This window comes from Lontra canadensis, unplaced genomic scaffold (assembly GCF_010015895.1).
Source record: "Lontra canadensis isolate GAN:19392208 unplaced genomic scaffold, GSC_riverotter_1.0 scaffold12, whole genome shotgun sequence".
Classification (NCBI taxonomy): Eukaryota; Metazoa; Chordata; class Mammalia; order Carnivora; family Mustelidae; genus Lontra; species Lontra canadensis.
In genome coordinates this window covers 19,514,142-19,532,128 of record NW_022631006.1, presented here as the reverse complement: position 1 = coordinate 19,532,128, position 17,987 = coordinate 19,514,142, and the positions used below count along the sequence as shown (strand labels likewise).

The following is a 17,987-nucleotide window of genomic DNA, read 5'->3' as shown; positions in this document are numbered from 1 at the left end:
ATAAGGAGCTCACACCCTTTGGGCCTTGGCCTCGGCATGCCAGTGACTGGTCAGACCTCCTCTCTGATGGCTGCAGGCAAATTCCTAAGCCTGATTAAAAATGCCACTGAGGAAATACCCACACAGCACTCCTTGTCCCAATGACGACCTGTCCTCTCTGACCACAGCAATAATGTTGGGGCTCTGTTCCCCTCTACCCTGCCACATTCCTCCAAGAACCCTAATATGCCCCTAAAAGAGGCAGCTACAAAGACCACAGACACCCTGATTTACATAAAATTATCTCACTCCATTTTATTTAAGATTTTTTTTTCTCCAGTTAGTAAAAGAAAGATGTGTCTCTCTTTATACATATGTACAAGTTCAGTTATAAAAATAGACAGCACATTCAAAGAGAAAAAAAGGCTTGGCATTTTTCTGATTCCCTCTAAATAGTATCTGTACACAAGAGTCTGGGTTTGGGCAGGAGAATCTTAATGATTTAAATTAAATGATTCCCCTACCACCCCTACTCCAAAAAAAAGTTTTAAAAATCAATCTGTCTAAACTCAATTCCGCGATTTTCAGGTGTGCAAATTAGAGGCTGGCCCGCCCGGAAGCACCCGCTCCACCAGGGACATCAGGCTGGGGGCAGGCAGAAACACCTCCCATGCAAACACCACCCCTTTGCCCCTCTTGGGGGGAAGCAAGCTCAGGCGGGTGGAGTTGAGGCCAGGAGGGTTGGTGCTCAGCTTTGCCCTTTCTCCATCCTCTCCACCTCACTCCTGCTGTCCCTTCCTTTCTCAGTGCAATACAGACAGTGCATACAGCCAAGCAGGGGGCTGAAGGGCAGGGGTGGGGAGACTGTGCATTCAGGAAGGGCAAGGGGAGTCTGCAAGAGGGGCAGTGAGGATGTCCTGCTGATTAAGGTGGCTCCTGGTCTCTTTACTGGCTTCTGGGAGTCCTTGGGTGGAACCTGCTGCTACGGTTGCTGGTGGGACCTGAAGGTTCTCTGGTGTGAACCATGCAGGACAGGGGAGGAAATGCTGGGAAAACAGGTGCCTCCGGGCATGCCTCCTCTAGCCTGTGCCACCCTCACGAGCCACTAACCTTCTCACGCACTCACTGTTCTCTTCGGTGCTGACACTCTGGCAAATGGGTTCTGGAGACATGGGGAGTTGCCCAAAGACTGAGGATGCCAGATACATGATTTCCTCCTTTCCTAGCCCTACAGGAAATCACAGCCCTAAGAGATGTCTCCACCATGGAAGGTTCTTCATAGCACTTGCAGAGCCTCTGCAAGGGAGATGGCCAGAGCCCAAGTGGAAGGGGGAGACTGTGTGCCTGAGCATCTAAAGGGGGTTTATGTCAGGCCCTTCCTTAGTGCGAGGTTTAAAATGTGGCTGTCAAGTTCACTTGAGATGCTGCAAGGCCTATCTCTGTCCTTGGGCCTTCTTCCTAACAGGCCCCCCAGAGCACTCCTCTTGAGACACAGGTGAGAAAAGTGCTCACACCAACCACCTGCCTGTCCTTCCCTTGCTGCAACTGGTCATCTCTGCCCTCTGACCTGGGATGTAAGACGCTGCACCGGGCAAGCCATCCAAAGACCATGTGCGGGCCATGACTCTGGCCCCTGGTTTGGTTGAAGGAAGCTAGAGGGTCCAGGTGGTTACCGTCCTCCGGAGGGGTTGGTGCCTTTGCCCTGTTTCCGGACCAGGGAGTCTGGGGCTAGGCTGCTGGTCAAGTGGAGGCTCTTGGGAGTCCCAGGAACATTATTTCCTTTGCTCAAAGGGGAACTCAAGGGAGAAGAGGCGCTTGAAGGTCCAAAGTCAGCAAGGCCAGCAGGCCGAACAAGAGACGTCTGCAGAGGACTGCTGGCAGAGATTCCTGTGGGGATGAAGAAAGAGACAAGTAGAGTATAGACCTGTCCGAGCTGCCCCAGGGATCGACCTTGGTTACTGGCGCTTGCTGGAGGTGAGTTTGTGGGCAGCCCCTCCCATTCCTTACCAATGTCTTTCTAGCACATTTGCTTGCTCTTCTGTCAACTGTCTCTTCTGTAAGAGGGATATGTTTTTCAGAGAAAAACGACACCTCCTCAGCCTTCCCCACATCACCTCATCCACAAGGAGTAAGATGTCACCTTGATGCTCATGGGCAGAGCACACGTCACACAATGTGGGGAAGACAAGGAAGCAGGGTGGCGTGGAACTTCTTAGGCACTAATGTATTTTCTTACATATTCTTTCTTCCTTCTTGGGATACCACTTGTGATTAGCTGCTCCTATTCACTCCTTTACTTCACAAGATGTCCCCCATTCCCCAAGCTCTGCCACTTCAGGGACCCAGTTCAAATTGCTCATCCTCGGTGATGGCTCCCAGGGTGATAACTCTTTCCTCCTTGTAGGAGCCAAATCCACTTACACCTCCTAACATACTGTCTGATCTGCTTTAGTTGTTTCCTGCAGACTGGTCTATCCTGAAAGAGTACTGAGTGCCTGGTGGGCACACAACTGTCTCTTCCCATCCACCATGGAGCTGCTGGGGAATCTCTGCATCGGTCCCCTCCCTGGTTTTCCCATTCCCAGTCACCAAGCATTGTCGATTTCCCTCGTGACATTCTGCCTCCTTCACCACTCCTGCCCCTTCTTAGACCAGATCTCCAGAAGAAAGCCGGATGAGTATTGTGCTCTGCCTGTCTGGGTGAGACCCTGCCACAGCAGCCTTGACTGCTGGTACAGACTGCTGTTTTCCAAGGATGTGATGAGCTGACAAAAGTTTAAGAAATGCTGGACTAAGCTAGTATATATCATACTCATCGAACGAACAAACCCATAAAAGCCAAGATTCCTGCCACAGGAGGATGGGGAGGGGGACTCACACTTACTAAGCACCTTCCATCTAGTCATGGGCAACACCTGCTACAACACTCTCAGCTAAACACCAAAACCAGGCTGTGAATGTGAACGAGGCGGTAAATGGCGATCCCCTTCGCACCCCTCAGAGCTGTCCTACAGGCTGTGCTTATCAACATCCACACACCGAGCTCACCACAGCCACGTCCCTTCTCTGGCCTTCCAGAGCTCCTCATCCCACACCTGAGAAGCTCTTGTCCATCAGGTCCTGCCATGTGTTTCCACTCTTGACTCTGACTGCCCCTCTTGAGCATGGCCTGACAGACCTGCTCGGTGGCCCTGGATATGCCCCTTCCTTTGTCATCCTTCTCCTCCATTCTGAATTACAGCCTGGCAACTCTGTCTTCAGGTCCATGGTTTCCTCCTTCTTCCGAGCTACAGCTATAATTAAGGCCTCCCCCTTTCTGTTGCTCAGTACACACACTATCATGCACTGTTGTTAAACACGGTCTGCAGATGGCTCCCTCTTCTCACTTTCACTACTCACTCCAGAGTGGGGCCATGTGTTACACTCTCAGGCACACGGCGCGGGTGGTGGCGAACGCAGACGATGCTAGCCCAGATTACTGAACTATAATTACTAAAACATGCATCTTGGAAAAAACTTCAGTTCTCAAAGCAGGAAGAACTATGATTATTTAACACAGTATAGTCCAGCAATTCAGCTCTCTTTGTAGTTATTTCCACATCGAAGGTGAAACTGTACTAAGTCACACGGGCAAGGGCAGAGTCAGGAGTGCTCAGCACAGAAGCAAAACCCAATGCGGCCTCCGGGAAGGAGCCTCCTGGCCCCGGGGGTGCCCTACCTGCTCTCTGGGCAGACCACTCCACAGACCCTCTAGATGGTCCCTCTCCAGAATGGAGCCTACAGCTCACCCCTGCCCCCGGGGCCTCCGCACCTTTAGACACATTGTACCCGTATGCAGCATAGGCTGCTGCTGAGGCCGCCGCGGCCCCTGCTTTGGCTCCTGCCATTGCAGCAGCACTGCCCGCGGTGGACTTCCTGCTCCGGCCTTTCCCTGCTCCTTTGGCTGTGCTTCCTGAACCTTTGGGGCGGCCTCGGCTTCGAGCTGAGTGACCACGTCCTGCAGCTGGCATTTCCTGAATGGAAATTCCTGTGGGAACAAATGGGCCAAGAGGGAAAAAGAGTCAATCTCTTCACATGTTAACAGAATCTTCCGAGGACAGGTAGGGCTGGCTCTCGGGGTTTTTAGGATTCCCATGGAGGGATCTGTCCCCATTTAATGGCTGGGCCAAGGAGTCACAGAGTTAGTAAGAATTCTGAACGGCTGACACAGCCAGATTCCTTAAGGTGCTTTTCATTAGAAAAGAGTGGTTGCATTACAACTGAATTTCTTCCTTAAACTAGATCATTACTAAAGGAACCCCAGGCGTGTACTGCCTGTGGTTCACCTATGCGCTTCAATGTGCTCCTGCCTTGTTGAGTCAGCTTTTACTCCCAAGTTTTAAAGCTAGAGCTCCTCAAGAAATAGCACCACTGGGCCCCACAGACCAAAGTGAGGAAAGGCCGAGAGAAGCAAACTTTAATTAAAAACTAGCAAAAATGAAGGTGGAATATGAAAGACAGGGCTGACTAGAAAACAAAGTTTGAAATCTTTATAAAGTTCTTTTTCCTTTCACTTGACAGGGCTAGTGAAAGAATAAGCCCATCAATTCTCCTTTTTCCTCCACTCCACTCTTCACAGATAGTAGAAAATGCCATGATCGTAGGAGTTGGGACTTTATCCAGCACAAAACCAACACCTCTCCTGAGGCACTGGACCAGGCCCAAGCTGTACGAGACATTAGTACCACTCACCGTTCACAGTATCTGAAACGGAGCCTGTTATGGAGGCAGGAGAGTTGGTGGCCCGAGACTGGGGGGCTGAGGAGGCTGGGTCATCCACGATGACTAGCATATCACTGCTGCTCTCGTCAGGGGGGATGGAGCCGGTGTGCAGCTCACTGCTGATGGAGATCTGGAGGAGGAAGCGTCGAGATCACCACCATTCTTGGTGCCCACAGCCCATGGCCCTCAGACCCATGTGAAGACATGCTTCTCAGCCCTTGTCACTGTTTCCCTCTCCTGCCTGGCTTCATTCCTGAGGGTGAAATTCCCTGCTCTGGCTCCAGAGAAGCCAGCCTGTCCTCATTTCCTTTTTTCCTTATGGATTCCATGTGCAGCCCCCTTCCCCAAGGCAGGAGAACTCCAGGAGAAGCAAAGGCTACCAGGTCAGGACATAGTCCCCACTGCTGGGATGAAGGCATCTAAAAGGAGCCTCACCTCACTGAAAGGGCTGGGCATGGCCGAGTCCACGCTAATGAAGGAGTCGTCCCCGTCAGCAGAGAGGTTGGAGTTATCAGCCGAGGGAACAAATGGGATCACTAGGTTCACACCCTCCTTTCTCCTTTTCCCATCCAATTCATCTTCCTTTTTCTTCTGGGAACACACAAATCAAGAAATTTGGAAAAAGCATGAAGATAGGCACCAAAAGAAAAGGGGTTGGAAAAGAAAGTGACGACAGAAATCTGACTCTCTGTAAACTTGCAGGTTTTTTTCCCCCCCAATTAGCATACTTTTAAAGAAGAAAAAAACTCCTAGGGAAGGAGGAAAGGAAAAGCTTAAAAAGAATTTATGTATAATCTACCCCAGTAATACAGAGCTGCAAGGCGGGCCAGTCATACTGCATCAGGGCTGCACAAAGCCTGACCCTTGAGGGGCATGTCCGAGCCACAGCACTCACAGGGATGGAACTGATTCAGTCCTCTAAGAGGGAGGCCCAGTGCCTTTAGTGTATTTCCTGCACATCTGTTTTCATTCTGCCTTCTTTTTAAGTATGCATAAGGAGGACAAAGGTTCTTATCATACCCAAGAAATAATGGGTTGCTTTTGTCATTACTTTCTCAGTTTACATGTAAATGCTTATGGGTAGAGCTACATTAAGCAGGTCTAGAACTATCTAGGGCTCTGTTACAGATTAGGGACCTGAAATCGCAGAATGTGCTTAGAAAATTCTGGGAATCACATCCACTCACTGCATCTAACAGCATTTGTACTCACCCCTACATCAGGGTTAATGTCTTTGTGTGGTTTATATTACCACTGGATGTTTATCTGAAATTTCTTTACTCAGAGCAGGGATGGCTTCTGATGCAAACTCAGTAAACCCTATAACACTCTGTATTAGAAAATCACCTTCTGTGGTTCAAGGACTTCATTGCTGTAGTCCGGATTAACTCCCCTCCTGCCAACCTCCATTCCAAACTGCATTTATAATTTCGTGACTGAGGGTTAATGTTTGTTAATATACTGTGCCTTTAACTTTAGACAGCTTTTTATTTTGATGTCCTGTTGGCTCAATAATGCTCATGATATCAACTGTATTGCAAAGTAAATTTACTGAACTTGGGCTAAAAAAACAAATGAACAAATAAAAAACCCCATCTTTTCTTCTTTGATGTTGTTTCTGAATATTAAAGCTATTTTAATTCTAAATAGTAGTAAGTAATGGGTTAGATATTTGAGGGTGGAGTCACAGTTCCTGGATTTTCAACTTTGATATAGTGAGTACCAGGGCATCCTTCTGTTAGAGACAGTTCTGCTTAGCAGAAGGTATAGATGAGGGTGTGGATTTTACAAAAGGAAGAGTTGGTATATCTACTGGAAGATGGTCAAGTCATACAGACAAGCTCCTAGGCTGCTGACCATCAGTCAAGGTCATATGGCCAAAGGGACAAGGGATATGAGGTCCAATACAAGCTTGGATAAGGGGAAGAACTCAACCTCCACTTATTACAGAATCAGTGTTAACATGTGGCCAGACAATAGGCTTCAGACAAATCGAAGTCCACGGAAATGAAGCCTGGACAACTGGTTGGCCTGAGGACCCAGAGCAATCCATATGCTTGAAGCCCATGGTAGCTATCTTATCCAAGACCAGGGCTGATCAAAGTGGGAAGGGCAGCATGACTCAAAGGTAAACCAAATCCACTAGAAAATATTAGGAAGTACTTTCTGGAAGGTAGTAAAGTGGTTCTGAACTAACAATACTTCAGTGTTAAGTCTGGGAACCTGGTCGGAACCAATGGGCTGACTCCTGAAACAAGAATAAATCCTGAAAGCCTCACTTGGATTCACTTCTCAGTAAAGACCAGGAATAAGGATCACTGAAACAAAACTCTGGCAGATACAGCAAGACAGGGAGAAATGTAAGGGGAACTACATTCCACTTTGCAGTTGGCCTGGTGGGGTTAAGTGGGAAATGTCAGAAGGGAGACAAAAACCAGCTCTAATCTTTGGTATAAATTAGAGAAAAAAAGATGAACAGACTGGCCAGTGATTTCTTTTGCCGATAGCAGATGACACTGAATGGAACACTAGCAGAATTAAGGTAGGACTGGATATAATGACCTCTTAGGCCCTTTCTAAGATTCTGTGGAATCTGATAATGTAAGTAAGATCCATCTCATCCACATTTAGCCCGATGCTTTGCAACAACTCCAACAAATAGTTTCCAGAATTCCATGTGACCAAACAAGGTAGGTCTGTGTGGGGACTACTGGTCTACCAAGGCCACATTTCTCCTGGTCAAATGTCAATCAGCACAGAACTACTACTCACCACATACAGAGCTGAAGCGGGATACCAACCAGTAACCAAGATGATAAGCCATGGACCCAAAGCCTTTTTTAAAGCACTGCCCTGTCCCCTACCCGTCCCTGATGGCCACCCAAACCCTGAGATACCTTCTCTGCATACTTTTCCCGCTTGCGCTTGCGTTCTTTGACTCGGTTGGTTTCCTCCTGCTGCCGTTTCTCTTCTTGCCGCAGTCTCACTAACAAGAAAATTAAAAAGATGTGAAGATCTGATGAAGTGCCTGTGGTAATCAGAATCCTCATTCTCTGAAATTAAGTTGGCCACATCCTCTGGTATTTATGTTCTAGGATAGGATTTCTGTCTAGGGCAGATTAACTGGTTTTTTAACATGGAGAGGGAACAGAGTTCTTGGATTTTTAACAGTTTGGGGGTTCAAACCATCATTCAGTTAAACTGTCATGGTCCATTTCTTGACTTTATTCTTTCTTCTTTTCTTTTCAACCTTTTAATATGGTTGCAGAGTCCTGAAAGGGTTTTAGAAGGTGGTGGCAAATGTGAGCACTGTCAGACATACTTCCTTGATGTGATGCTGACATCCCCAGAGGCTCACAAGGTAATTCTGAAACCAACTGTTCTCAAAGTCAGCCATACATGGGAGAAGTGCTATAGCAGTGTGTTTCTCCCAGCTTCTCCATAAAAACATTTCTTTAGACAGAAGAGAGTAAATTCATTACTGCTGAGGAGTCTAGGTATATAGCCTCCCTGATGCAAATTTATTCAAAGTCATAGTACTTTTAAAACAAATTGAGTTTTGCCTTCTACTCCATAACACATTCTTGTTTGGGTTTTAATATAACTTATTAACATGAAAAACATTTCTCCCCAAATATAGTCTTTGGCTTTGCTTACCCTTAGCACACAGCCAAGGAGCCCTATCATTTTTGGATGGGAGGGGACAGAGAAAAATCTTCTGTAGGGAAGGGAGAGCTTTAGTAAGAGGTACAGAGTACGTACATTTCTTCTCCAGCTCTTCATCATCCAGAAGAAGACTAACCACCTCTTTGGGTTTCAAAGTATCTGGTTTGAAGTTCCCACCAGAAATCACCATCCGCTGAATCTATACCAAAGCAGATCAAAACATCACCAGCAGGCACCCATTCCCTTATGGCTAATATCCAGAAAGAAGGCGACATCTTTCTCAATCTGCTCCTCTGGCACTTGGATTCTCATTTATCTCACCAGTTCATCCAGATTATATATCCAACAGAAAGAACAATGAAAACTACTTTTGCTTGGGACTGCTAATTGATAGCTAGAAGATCCAATAATATTGAAATCAATATGAAGGGGCACCTGGGTGGCTCAGTGGGTTAAAACCTCTGCCTTTGGCTCAGGTCATGATCCCTGGGTCCTGGGATCGAGCCTCTGCTCAGCAGGGAGCCTGCTTCCCTTCCTCTCTCTCTGCCTACCTGTGATTTCTGTCTGTCAAATAAATAAATAAAATCTTAAAAAAAAAAAGAAAAAAGAAAAGAAATCAAGGAAACTAGCAAATCTGGCATACAACTTAGAGATTGTCAAATTGAGAGTACTAGGAAGAGAGCTCAAATGTCATTCTTTCTTCCCCTGAATGGGAAAGTATGTAAAACAGGAGAGCCATGAATGGTGTCACCCTCCCACGAACCACAGCCCTATCTAGCCTGTAGACACCATTCGGACAGAAAAGGGGTGAGGAATGAACAGCCAGGGCAGTATAGGACTTGATTTTATTTCCTATTCAGAAGAACTTTTCATCCCCTCCTGACCCATGGAAGGCAAGAGTCTTAGCCCAAGTACACGCGGCTGACTTTCCAGCTTCTCTACCACTGTACTACTTCTTCTGCCTGCTGCTTACCTCACTCTTCTCCTTGGCTCGCTGTAGAATGCGCTCTTCAATGGTGCCTTTACAGATGAGCCGGTACACGGTAACCTGCTTTGTCTGCCCCAAGCGGTGGGCCCTGTCCATGGCCTGTTGGTCCACAGTGGGGTTCCAGTCACTATCATAAAAAATCACCTGCGCGGGCAGAACAAGAATACACCAAAGACTGAGGCACTCTTATGGCAAGACCAGGAATTCCGAGGGCAAGCCAGCCACTTGCAGCCCCTGCATTAAGGGCATTAAGATGAATGCACATCTACTCATAAAAACCAAGCCAGTCTCTCACTTGCCTTGGGCAAAAGAGACATACTCTAGCTCCCCCACCTCCCCGCCCCAGATTTTCATTTAAAAAGAGGGAACAGCAATAATATTAATAGTTACCTAATACTTAGTGCTCACTATGTGCCAGTCACTGTTCTAGTTGCTTTATGTGTACTAATTCACTTACATCCCATAATCACTATGATTTAGGTACTATTAAGACTCTCATTTTATAGATGAGGAAACTGAAACACACGGAAATTACAGAATTTATCTAAGATCACAGATCCTAAGTACCTGGTAGGCCTATGAGGTGGGGGAATATGAAAACCTTCTCTCTTCCTCTCTTTTTTAAAGTTTTCATGTATTTATTTAAGCAATTTCTACCCTCAATGTAGACTTTGAACTCACGACCCCAAGTTCAAGAGCTGCATGTTCTTCCAACTGAGCCAGCCCGGCATCTCTGAAAGTCTTCTCTTTAACACTTAGTCTACTATGGTAAGGGATAGGCATAGCTTTCCTGGCATTCTCCTGGCTCCTATTTCCTATCCCTTGAATTCAGCAAAGAAACATTTAAAGGTTTCCTAGAAGCTACTTCTGGTTTGCTGAACAACAAACATAAAGAACAGCAGAATGTACTCTCCTCTCCTCTCCCCCACAAGTGATTCTACAGCCAAAACACTCCTGAGTCCTCAGCCCTGAGGCTACTATTCAATACAGGAGACTTCCTAAAAGAAAGCCAGTTCCAAATATTCCTCATGTGTCCTCATCCATATTCAAGCAAGTCACCAAATCCAGCCACTGCTTCTTCAGAATGAACCTCTCATTTTTACAGTCCCACTGTCCCTATCCTGGACTGGGACCTTATCACCTACACCTGGCTCGCTGCCACTGTCAGACCAGCAGGCTATCAAGAGTTCAGTCTCTCTTTTTTTTAGTCTACTTTGGGTACCACTCCAGCCCACTCTATTTCCCTGCCAGTTACGCAGTAACACATCAAGCCCAAACTCCCCTCAACAATCAGGTCCTGCTATACTAAGCCAACTTCATTTCTATTCTTTTCTAAAATAAACATGTCCCTTCCTTTCTGTTAGAGAGGTCTCTTCAGTGCTCCTCACTTATGACTGTCTGCACTACTTTTTGCTTAAGCTTTTTTTCTGACCTGTAGACCCTCAATTCTTCTCTATTGGTCCTTTAAGGTCTGATTCAATCTTCCCACGTTCAAGAAGGCCTCCCTGATTTCTCCTGCCTGTAACAATGTCCCTTTTCCCTATTCCTCATGGATTCCTACTAGAAATAATAATGGTGAAAATCTGTTCAGCACTTACAATGTATCTGGCACTAGTGTGCATACATACATAGGTAACTAAATTTTCACACAACCCTTGTGTGTTTCCTTTATCAATCAGGAAGAGACTGGCCTGAGTCCTAACCGGCTCCTTCCACAACCTGCACTATTAATAATACCTTGCATTGCCTATCCTGGCCCAAGTTCTCACTTAATCACTATCTTCTATGGGTGTCCAATTATTTCATGTGTATTATTTTAAAAATCTGTCTAATCATATTGTAGGACAGAGAGCATCCATCAGTACAAAGGAGAATGCCACAAATACTAGTCAATTAATACTAGAATCTCTAAGGGGACTAATCAACACTAGACCAAGCCTAAAAATGTAAACTGAGTGGTTCACTCTGAAGTAATTTATTTATTCTCTCATTTAAAATTGGACACAATTCTGCCATTCTCTGCAGAATTCAGACTTTGAGTGAAGATGGACAAAAGGCATCAGCATTTTCAACACTATTGCCTACAATAGGAAAACCCCCACTGGCTCTTTCTGATGCTGCATCTTTTGTCTTGCTTTTACATGAGGTATAATCCCACAATTTTTAGCATCAATCAGAATCCTCGGGGAGAAAATTACTAACTGCCTGCCAAAGAAAAGAAAATCATTGTGAAAACTTACTGCTAATCCACAGTGTCCATAGACCTAGGATTTCAAAGTACACAGTGCTTACATTTGTAAAGGAGCAGAGCAAACCTGATGACAGGATATTTTGGAGATTCAACAGGATATGCAAAATTATAGAAAATCTACTTTAAACTTTCAGAGAGAACGAGGATGAGAAGATGGAGTCAATGTAACGGAGGCCTCTGATTGGATAGGGGAGAAACACTACTTGCTCAACACATCTAAAATGACTATTATTGGAAAATGACAGTTGATGTCTCATCCAAAAGACAGCACCCTTAGTTAGTTACCTGAGCCTGAGGCAATGGTACAGCAGGAATTTGTAATGGGAAGTTCTATATTATGAATCATTTCATAGGTGCTTTCTTAACATTCACATTTTTTTCTGGAAGTGTCAGTGGCAGCCAGATCTGATTCAACTTAGGTTTTTTGAGCTCATAAAAGGTAAAAAAAAATTAAAGCTAAGGGGACAGGTTGGCAATTTAACTTCAAAACAACTCCCACATTTAGTGACTAATTATCATTTAAATGGGTTAAAAGAGGTGGGGAATTTGGGAGGACTTGAATAAAATAAGATTTTGTTAAGAAAAATACTTATCATGGGGCACCTGGGTGGCTCAGTGGGTTAAAGCCTCTGCCTTCGGCTCAGGTCATGATCCCAGAGTCCTGGGATCGAGCCCCGCATCGGACTCTCTGCTCGGCAGGGAGCCTGCTTCCTCCTCTCTCTCTCTGCCTGCCTCTTTGCCTACTTGTAATCTCTGTCATAAAATAAATAAAATCTTAAAAAAAAAAAAAAAGAAAAATACTTATCAGGTAAAAGTATGAAGTATCCACAAGCTAGGTAAGTTAAAACAAGAACGGGAGAACTAAAAACCAAGCCAGATAGAAGGTTATCATCTAACCTGACAACGAAGTGAACACTAAATCAATAAGGACTTGAACCGGGGGTGGTGAAGAGGGAGGCTGGGGAGACAATGCCCACCACAGTGGGAAAGCGAGGATACCTAGATTCGGTATTCAGGTTTATGGAGCTCAGTGAGACATTCTAGAGAAAAACAAGTAATAATTAAAGGATAAGAACAACTAACTTAGCCAGTAAAGATGAAAGCAAATCAAAGGATGGCCACAAAGCATGGCCCAGCAATGACTAAGGGGAAATGTATTAAGAGTCAGCACCTTTGTGAAGCTGTCTATGCCAAGCTGGACGGCATGGGGGGGAGAGGGAGGTGACAGCTGAGGAGGGGTGGAGGCACTGGCTTTATAGGCCAATGAGAGGGAGTTGCAGGGAATGAGGGAGTGAAATAGAAAACAGGAACATTTCGAGAGGAACTGGGAAAAGTTGGACCAACACTTGGAGGGTGAAACTCTCACCCAAGAGAATCGGTGGGAGCTCAGCCTTGGGAGGGCTGAAAGCTGTCTGTCCCATGTTCTCTCATGGGACATAGAAGAATTCTCACATTGCCACCAAGAGAGAAAAGCTCCTCCTCCTTTCTCTACATGTGAGCATTTAAAACAGGACTGACACAAGAACAAAACAAACAGCACAGTTTATAACCACCCCTCACTAAAGACAGAAAAATGCAAAGAGATCCCTCCTTTAGGAAAAATATACAAAGAACAAAACAATAAGGGGCCATTAATCCCATGCTAAAGTCTTGTTTTTAACTAACAGAGTGGGCCAGAGTCCCACTGTTTACAAAATACACGTTTGCCGCATTAAGTTTTTCCTGACATCTTAGGCTGACTAACCTCTTCCTTGTCCATAAATGGTTCTGGGGAATCTTCCAAAGCTAAATAAATCTTAGGACAAAGGAAGAATGCCAAGCAAGCAGTTAAGCCTATTGTTTCTCTAATCTCTCTCTCTCTCACACACACACACACACACATACACACACTGACTTCACACAAAGCATAACCTAGAAATTCATTTCAATCTTGAGGAACATTTTACTGAGAAGTATTCCAGGAGGTTCTGATTTACAAGTAGGTCCCCAGCCTTCCCCTCAAAATTAAATGTAAATTACTTTGGAACTAGGAACTCAGAACATTCAGAGTCCTTTCTCTCTAGTTCCTAGGATGAAAAGGTAATTCCTACCTCTACTCCTCCAGGGATGGGTTCAGCCTACTTTGTTTCTCTGTGGCTGGCAGGAGCTCCTAACCTCCACAGGGCAAATTATGTGAATACTGGAAGCATAAAAGCAGGATTTCCTTGCTCAAATCTGTTTTTTTCTTGACTATGCAAATAAATGACTAGAAGAACTATCCCGCCCCTTTTTAAAGATTTATTTATTTGCAAAAGAGAAAGAGCATGCAAATGAGCTGGGGGGGGCAGGGTAGAGGGAGAGGGAGACAAGCAGACCGCACTGTCCACCAGTGAGCAGACCCTGAGATCATGACCTGAGCCAAAATCAAGTTTAACTGACTGAGCCACCCAGGCGCTCCAATAACTACTTAAGAAACCACAGACCAAACCTGAGACAGGCAGGCTGAGATGCATTTTAATTACATGAACTCATGCTTTCTACTGAACTCCAGACCCTGCTGCCTGGGTGACCTTGCCCTTCAATTGTTTGCTAAGAATCTTGAACTGAATACACCCCAAACCAAACTCTCAATTTCTCCTCTCAAACCCGTTCCTCCCAGCATCTTCCTTTTAATTGGTAAGTGATGTCTCCATCATTCCAGGTGCCTAAGTGAAACATCTTGGAGTTTTCTTTGACACCTCCTACATAGTCCACATCCAACGTAGCAGCAAACTCTACAGCCTGTGCCTCCAAAACACATGGCAATTCCTATTATTTCTGCCCGCCTCCACTGCTTCAACTCCTGTCCAAGTCACCATCATGTAGTGTCTAACTCCTACCTGAACTTCCTGCTTCTACCTTTCTCCTTGTAGATCTTCCCACACTACTCCCCCCAAACCAGAGGGATACATTTAAAACTCAAGCCAAATCAAGTTACCGCTCTGTTCAAATGCTTCCAGGGGCCTCCCATCTCAAAAGTCTTACGGCCCGTGAAGCCTTCCACGATCTGCTTCACAACACTTATCTGGCAGCCTCTCCTGCTCATCCGTTCTGTTTCACCTACAAACGGCTGCTCGCTGTGGTCCGATCACGCCAAGCATGTTCTCGCCGCAGGGCTTTGCACTTATCTCTTCTGCCCGGAATGCTCTTCTTTCTGCCAGATACATGCTTGGCTTGCTTTCTTACTTTCTTTAGATCTTGGCTCAAGTGTCACCTTATCAGAGAAGCTACGCCAGCACACATAAAACAACCACCCCCAATCATGAATGGTGTCTTGAAGAAAAAACAGAAGTTTACCAGGTGGAAAAGGTGCTGAGCAAAGAGTTCGTGCAGCAGTGTAATACAGTATGGTACGTCCAGGCACAAAAAGTCAATCATTACTTCTGGAACATACATTTTGGGAAGGGGTCTGGCAGTTAGACTGAAAAGGATAAAAGCCACAAAATAAAGGGCACTGTGTGCCATGTAAAGGAGCTTATCCTTTGTCTTGTAAGATGATGAAGACTCCCTGAGAGTTTGAGGCAAATGGAGTGGCATGGTTAACAAAGAAGGGTGTAAGTAAACCAAGAGAATTAATATGGGGCTGGGGGCTGAGACTGGACTCCAAAAGATTCACTAGGAGAAAATGGTGACTCCTGTACTCACATTGAGAGTATGACTAAGTTAGGACAGTATGAAATGCTTAAAAAATAGAGCTGAGAACCAAGGAGTAAAGAGAAAGCCAAATTTCTGCTCTCTGATGTGACATCAAGTGAGCCACCACGACAGAGAACCCACAACATAGCAACCACCAATGACAGCCTTCCCTTAAGATGACCGAAGCTGATGATGGGTATGTTAGATCTAGCATCTACCCAGCGACGCTTCCAGCAGTCCTTAGGCTCTGGAGCCTTGTCCAAACCTGGTTAACTGGCTGATGAGCTTTACGTGCCAAGGAAGGTACAGCAGCTGAGTTCTGTATTAATATTCTACTTAGTGATGTTACAGAATCTGCTTCTCTTTCTTGAGGTCGGTTAGCCCTACGGTATAGTAGTTAATAAGGAGAGAGAGTGGACATAGCCTAGGGGTGCAGACTAGGGAACATGTGCTCTAGTTCTAGCTCTGTAGCTTGTGAGTCTATTCACGCCTCTTCTCCCCCTTCTACCTTATTTCTCCATGACTCTACAGGGTTTGCATCCTCCTCCCGTTTCTGGGAATTTTCATGCTCTGTATTTCACAACGAAGCACCACAGTAGCCACATAAAATGACATTTTTAGAGCCATTACATTCTACAAAACAATTTCATATGCATTTTTATGTCTCAAGGTTACTGAAATTGTTATTAAATATATTTGAACACTGGGAAAAATTCTGAGATTCAAAAGGAATGTTCTTTTCCACTTCAGTCAACTGAAGTATTCTTCCAAGGAGGCTGGGTATGAAAGGATAAATAATTTTGATACAATGTCTTCATTTTTAAAATTAACAATTTCATTGGTAATCACCTTTTGAAGTTTGGGATAAAAAAACATGAGTTTTTCCCATGGTGGAATAATGCATAAAAGCAATAAAACAATCATTTCTGATTTGTTCAGTTATAGCTCCTAAAAACAAATTGTTAACCCAGCCAGATTATTTAAATCTGTTTATTCACTGAGGTACTCCAAGTGTTTAGAAGAATATTGGACACATAGTTGGCATTCACTAAATATTTGTTAAATGAATGTGTAAGAAACCTATTCACAGAGAATGGACAGCAAAGTCCAGAAGGAAAGCTAAAATGTCCTAGTTCCAGCCAAAATGCAACTATTATCTTTTAAACATAATGAGGCAAAGAAATAAAAAGTGTGACCCAAAGCAAAGGGTAATACCAACTGAACAACATATTTAAAACCTGCATATCTGGTATGTTGTGCTCTCATTACTCACTGTATCTGCAGCAGTGAGATTGATACCAAGTCCTCCAGCTCGTGTGCTTAGCAGGAACACAAAGATGTCATTCCTGTAGAAAAGGGAAGAAGATATGTTAAGAGGGACTACTACAAGAGAAAGAAAGCATGTGGCAATAGACAGGGATTTCTGAAAACAGAATGGTGTCCAGAACTAGAAAGGGTTGCCCAGGCCTGATCCACATTTCTTGACATACTGTACCAAGGTGCTCTGATGTTAAAATGAAATCATGGTTGTCATCTTCTAATGTGCAGATATACTTCTGCTGCCTACTAACACTGATGGACTGATAGGCAGTATAATTATAAATATGTAGCAAACGTTAACAGAAAAACGTGATCATGGAAGTAGCTATATAACAGTCATAGTTCAAACAAGTCAAACCATTCGAAGTTCACAGAGAGGGTACAAAAACCAGTATTCCTTGGCGCTTCCCCCAGGAATCATGACTACCAATAATGTGGAAACTAATGATTATAATTCCCAAAGCACTCATTTTCAGAAGAATAAAATCAGTCCCAGAAAAATGACCCTGAGGTCAGGACTAAGAACCAGGTCATGAGTTCAACATATTAAGCTGAACTTAGGATCAATCTATGAAGACTTAAATTAAAGTACTTTTTAAAAGGGGTGCCTGGGTAGCTCAGTGGGTTAAGCCTCTGCCTTTGGCTCAGGTTATGGTCTCAGGGTCCCGGGATTGAGCCCCGCATTGGGCTCTCTGCTTGACTGGGAGCCTGCTTCCCTCTCTCTCTCTGTCTGCCTCTCTGCCTACTTGTGATCTTTCTCTCTCTCTCTGTCAAATAAATAAATAAAATCTTAAAAAAAAAAAAAGAAAGTACTTTTTAATGAATGGCAATATAGGCCCCATGATTGGATACAGCTGCCTCAAGTTTCTCTTGACATCCTTTGTCCTTTTAAAGAAACCCAGAACTACAAGGAAACCAGTAGGTGCCACTGTCACTCATTCAGACAACAAATATTTACTGAATACCTTCTAGGAATAGGGCCCAGGCCAGATCACAGTGAGGAGCCTTGGACCACAAGATTTATCTATGTACACACATACAACTAGGGGCTCAGTTTGAACCCAATTCTTGCATATTTTTTAAGATTCTCTTGCATTTTTATGTTCCTGCCACCCAAGGTTATTTTCTAGAACATTTCAGAGAGAAAGGAACTGCAGTATACCAGCGAGCAAACTTCAGTCCTTTATTTATTTTTTAAAAATATTTTTTATTTGTTTATTTTGAGAGAGAGAGAGACAGAGTGAGAGAGAGCATGAGAGGGGAGGTCAGAGGAGAAGCAGACTCCCCATGGAGCTGGGAGCCCGATGTGGGACTCGATCCCAGGGCTCTGGGACCATGACCTGAGCCGAAGGCAGTTGCTTAACCAAC

At 44.8% G+C, this 17,987-nt stretch overlaps 1 protein-coding gene across 3 annotated transcripts in view; it reads right to left on the bottom strand.

The window, feature by feature from the left end:
* Window positions 1–268: 268 nt before the first annotated feature.
* Window positions 269–17,987, bottom strand: part of INO80 (INO80 complex ATPase subunit) — a 131,724-nt gene continuing 114,005 nt past the window's right edge. Inside the window, exons 29-36 of one of the 3 annotated variants that reach the window (XM_032856804.1) lie at window positions 16,573–16,645; window positions 9,380–9,538; window positions 8,503–8,605; window positions 7,638–7,726; window positions 5,176–5,331; window positions 4,711–4,870; window positions 3,791–4,006; window positions 269–1,866 (exon numbers count right to left, since the gene is read on the bottom strand). In XM_032856804.1, the coding sequence (XP_032712695.1) occupies window positions 1,649–1,866; window positions 3,791–4,006; window positions 4,711–4,870; window positions 5,176–5,331; window positions 7,638–7,726; window positions 8,503–8,605; window positions 9,380–9,538; window positions 16,573–16,645 (1,174 nt within the window). In that variant the 3' untranslated portion in view covers window positions 269–1,648. The remainder of the gene's footprint in view (window positions 1,867–3,790; window positions 4,007–4,710; window positions 4,871–5,175; window positions 5,332–7,637; window positions 7,727–8,502; window positions 8,606–9,379; window positions 9,539–16,572; window positions 16,646–17,987) is intronic. The other 2 variants (XM_032856805.1, XM_032856806.1) reach the window with 2 other exon arrangements.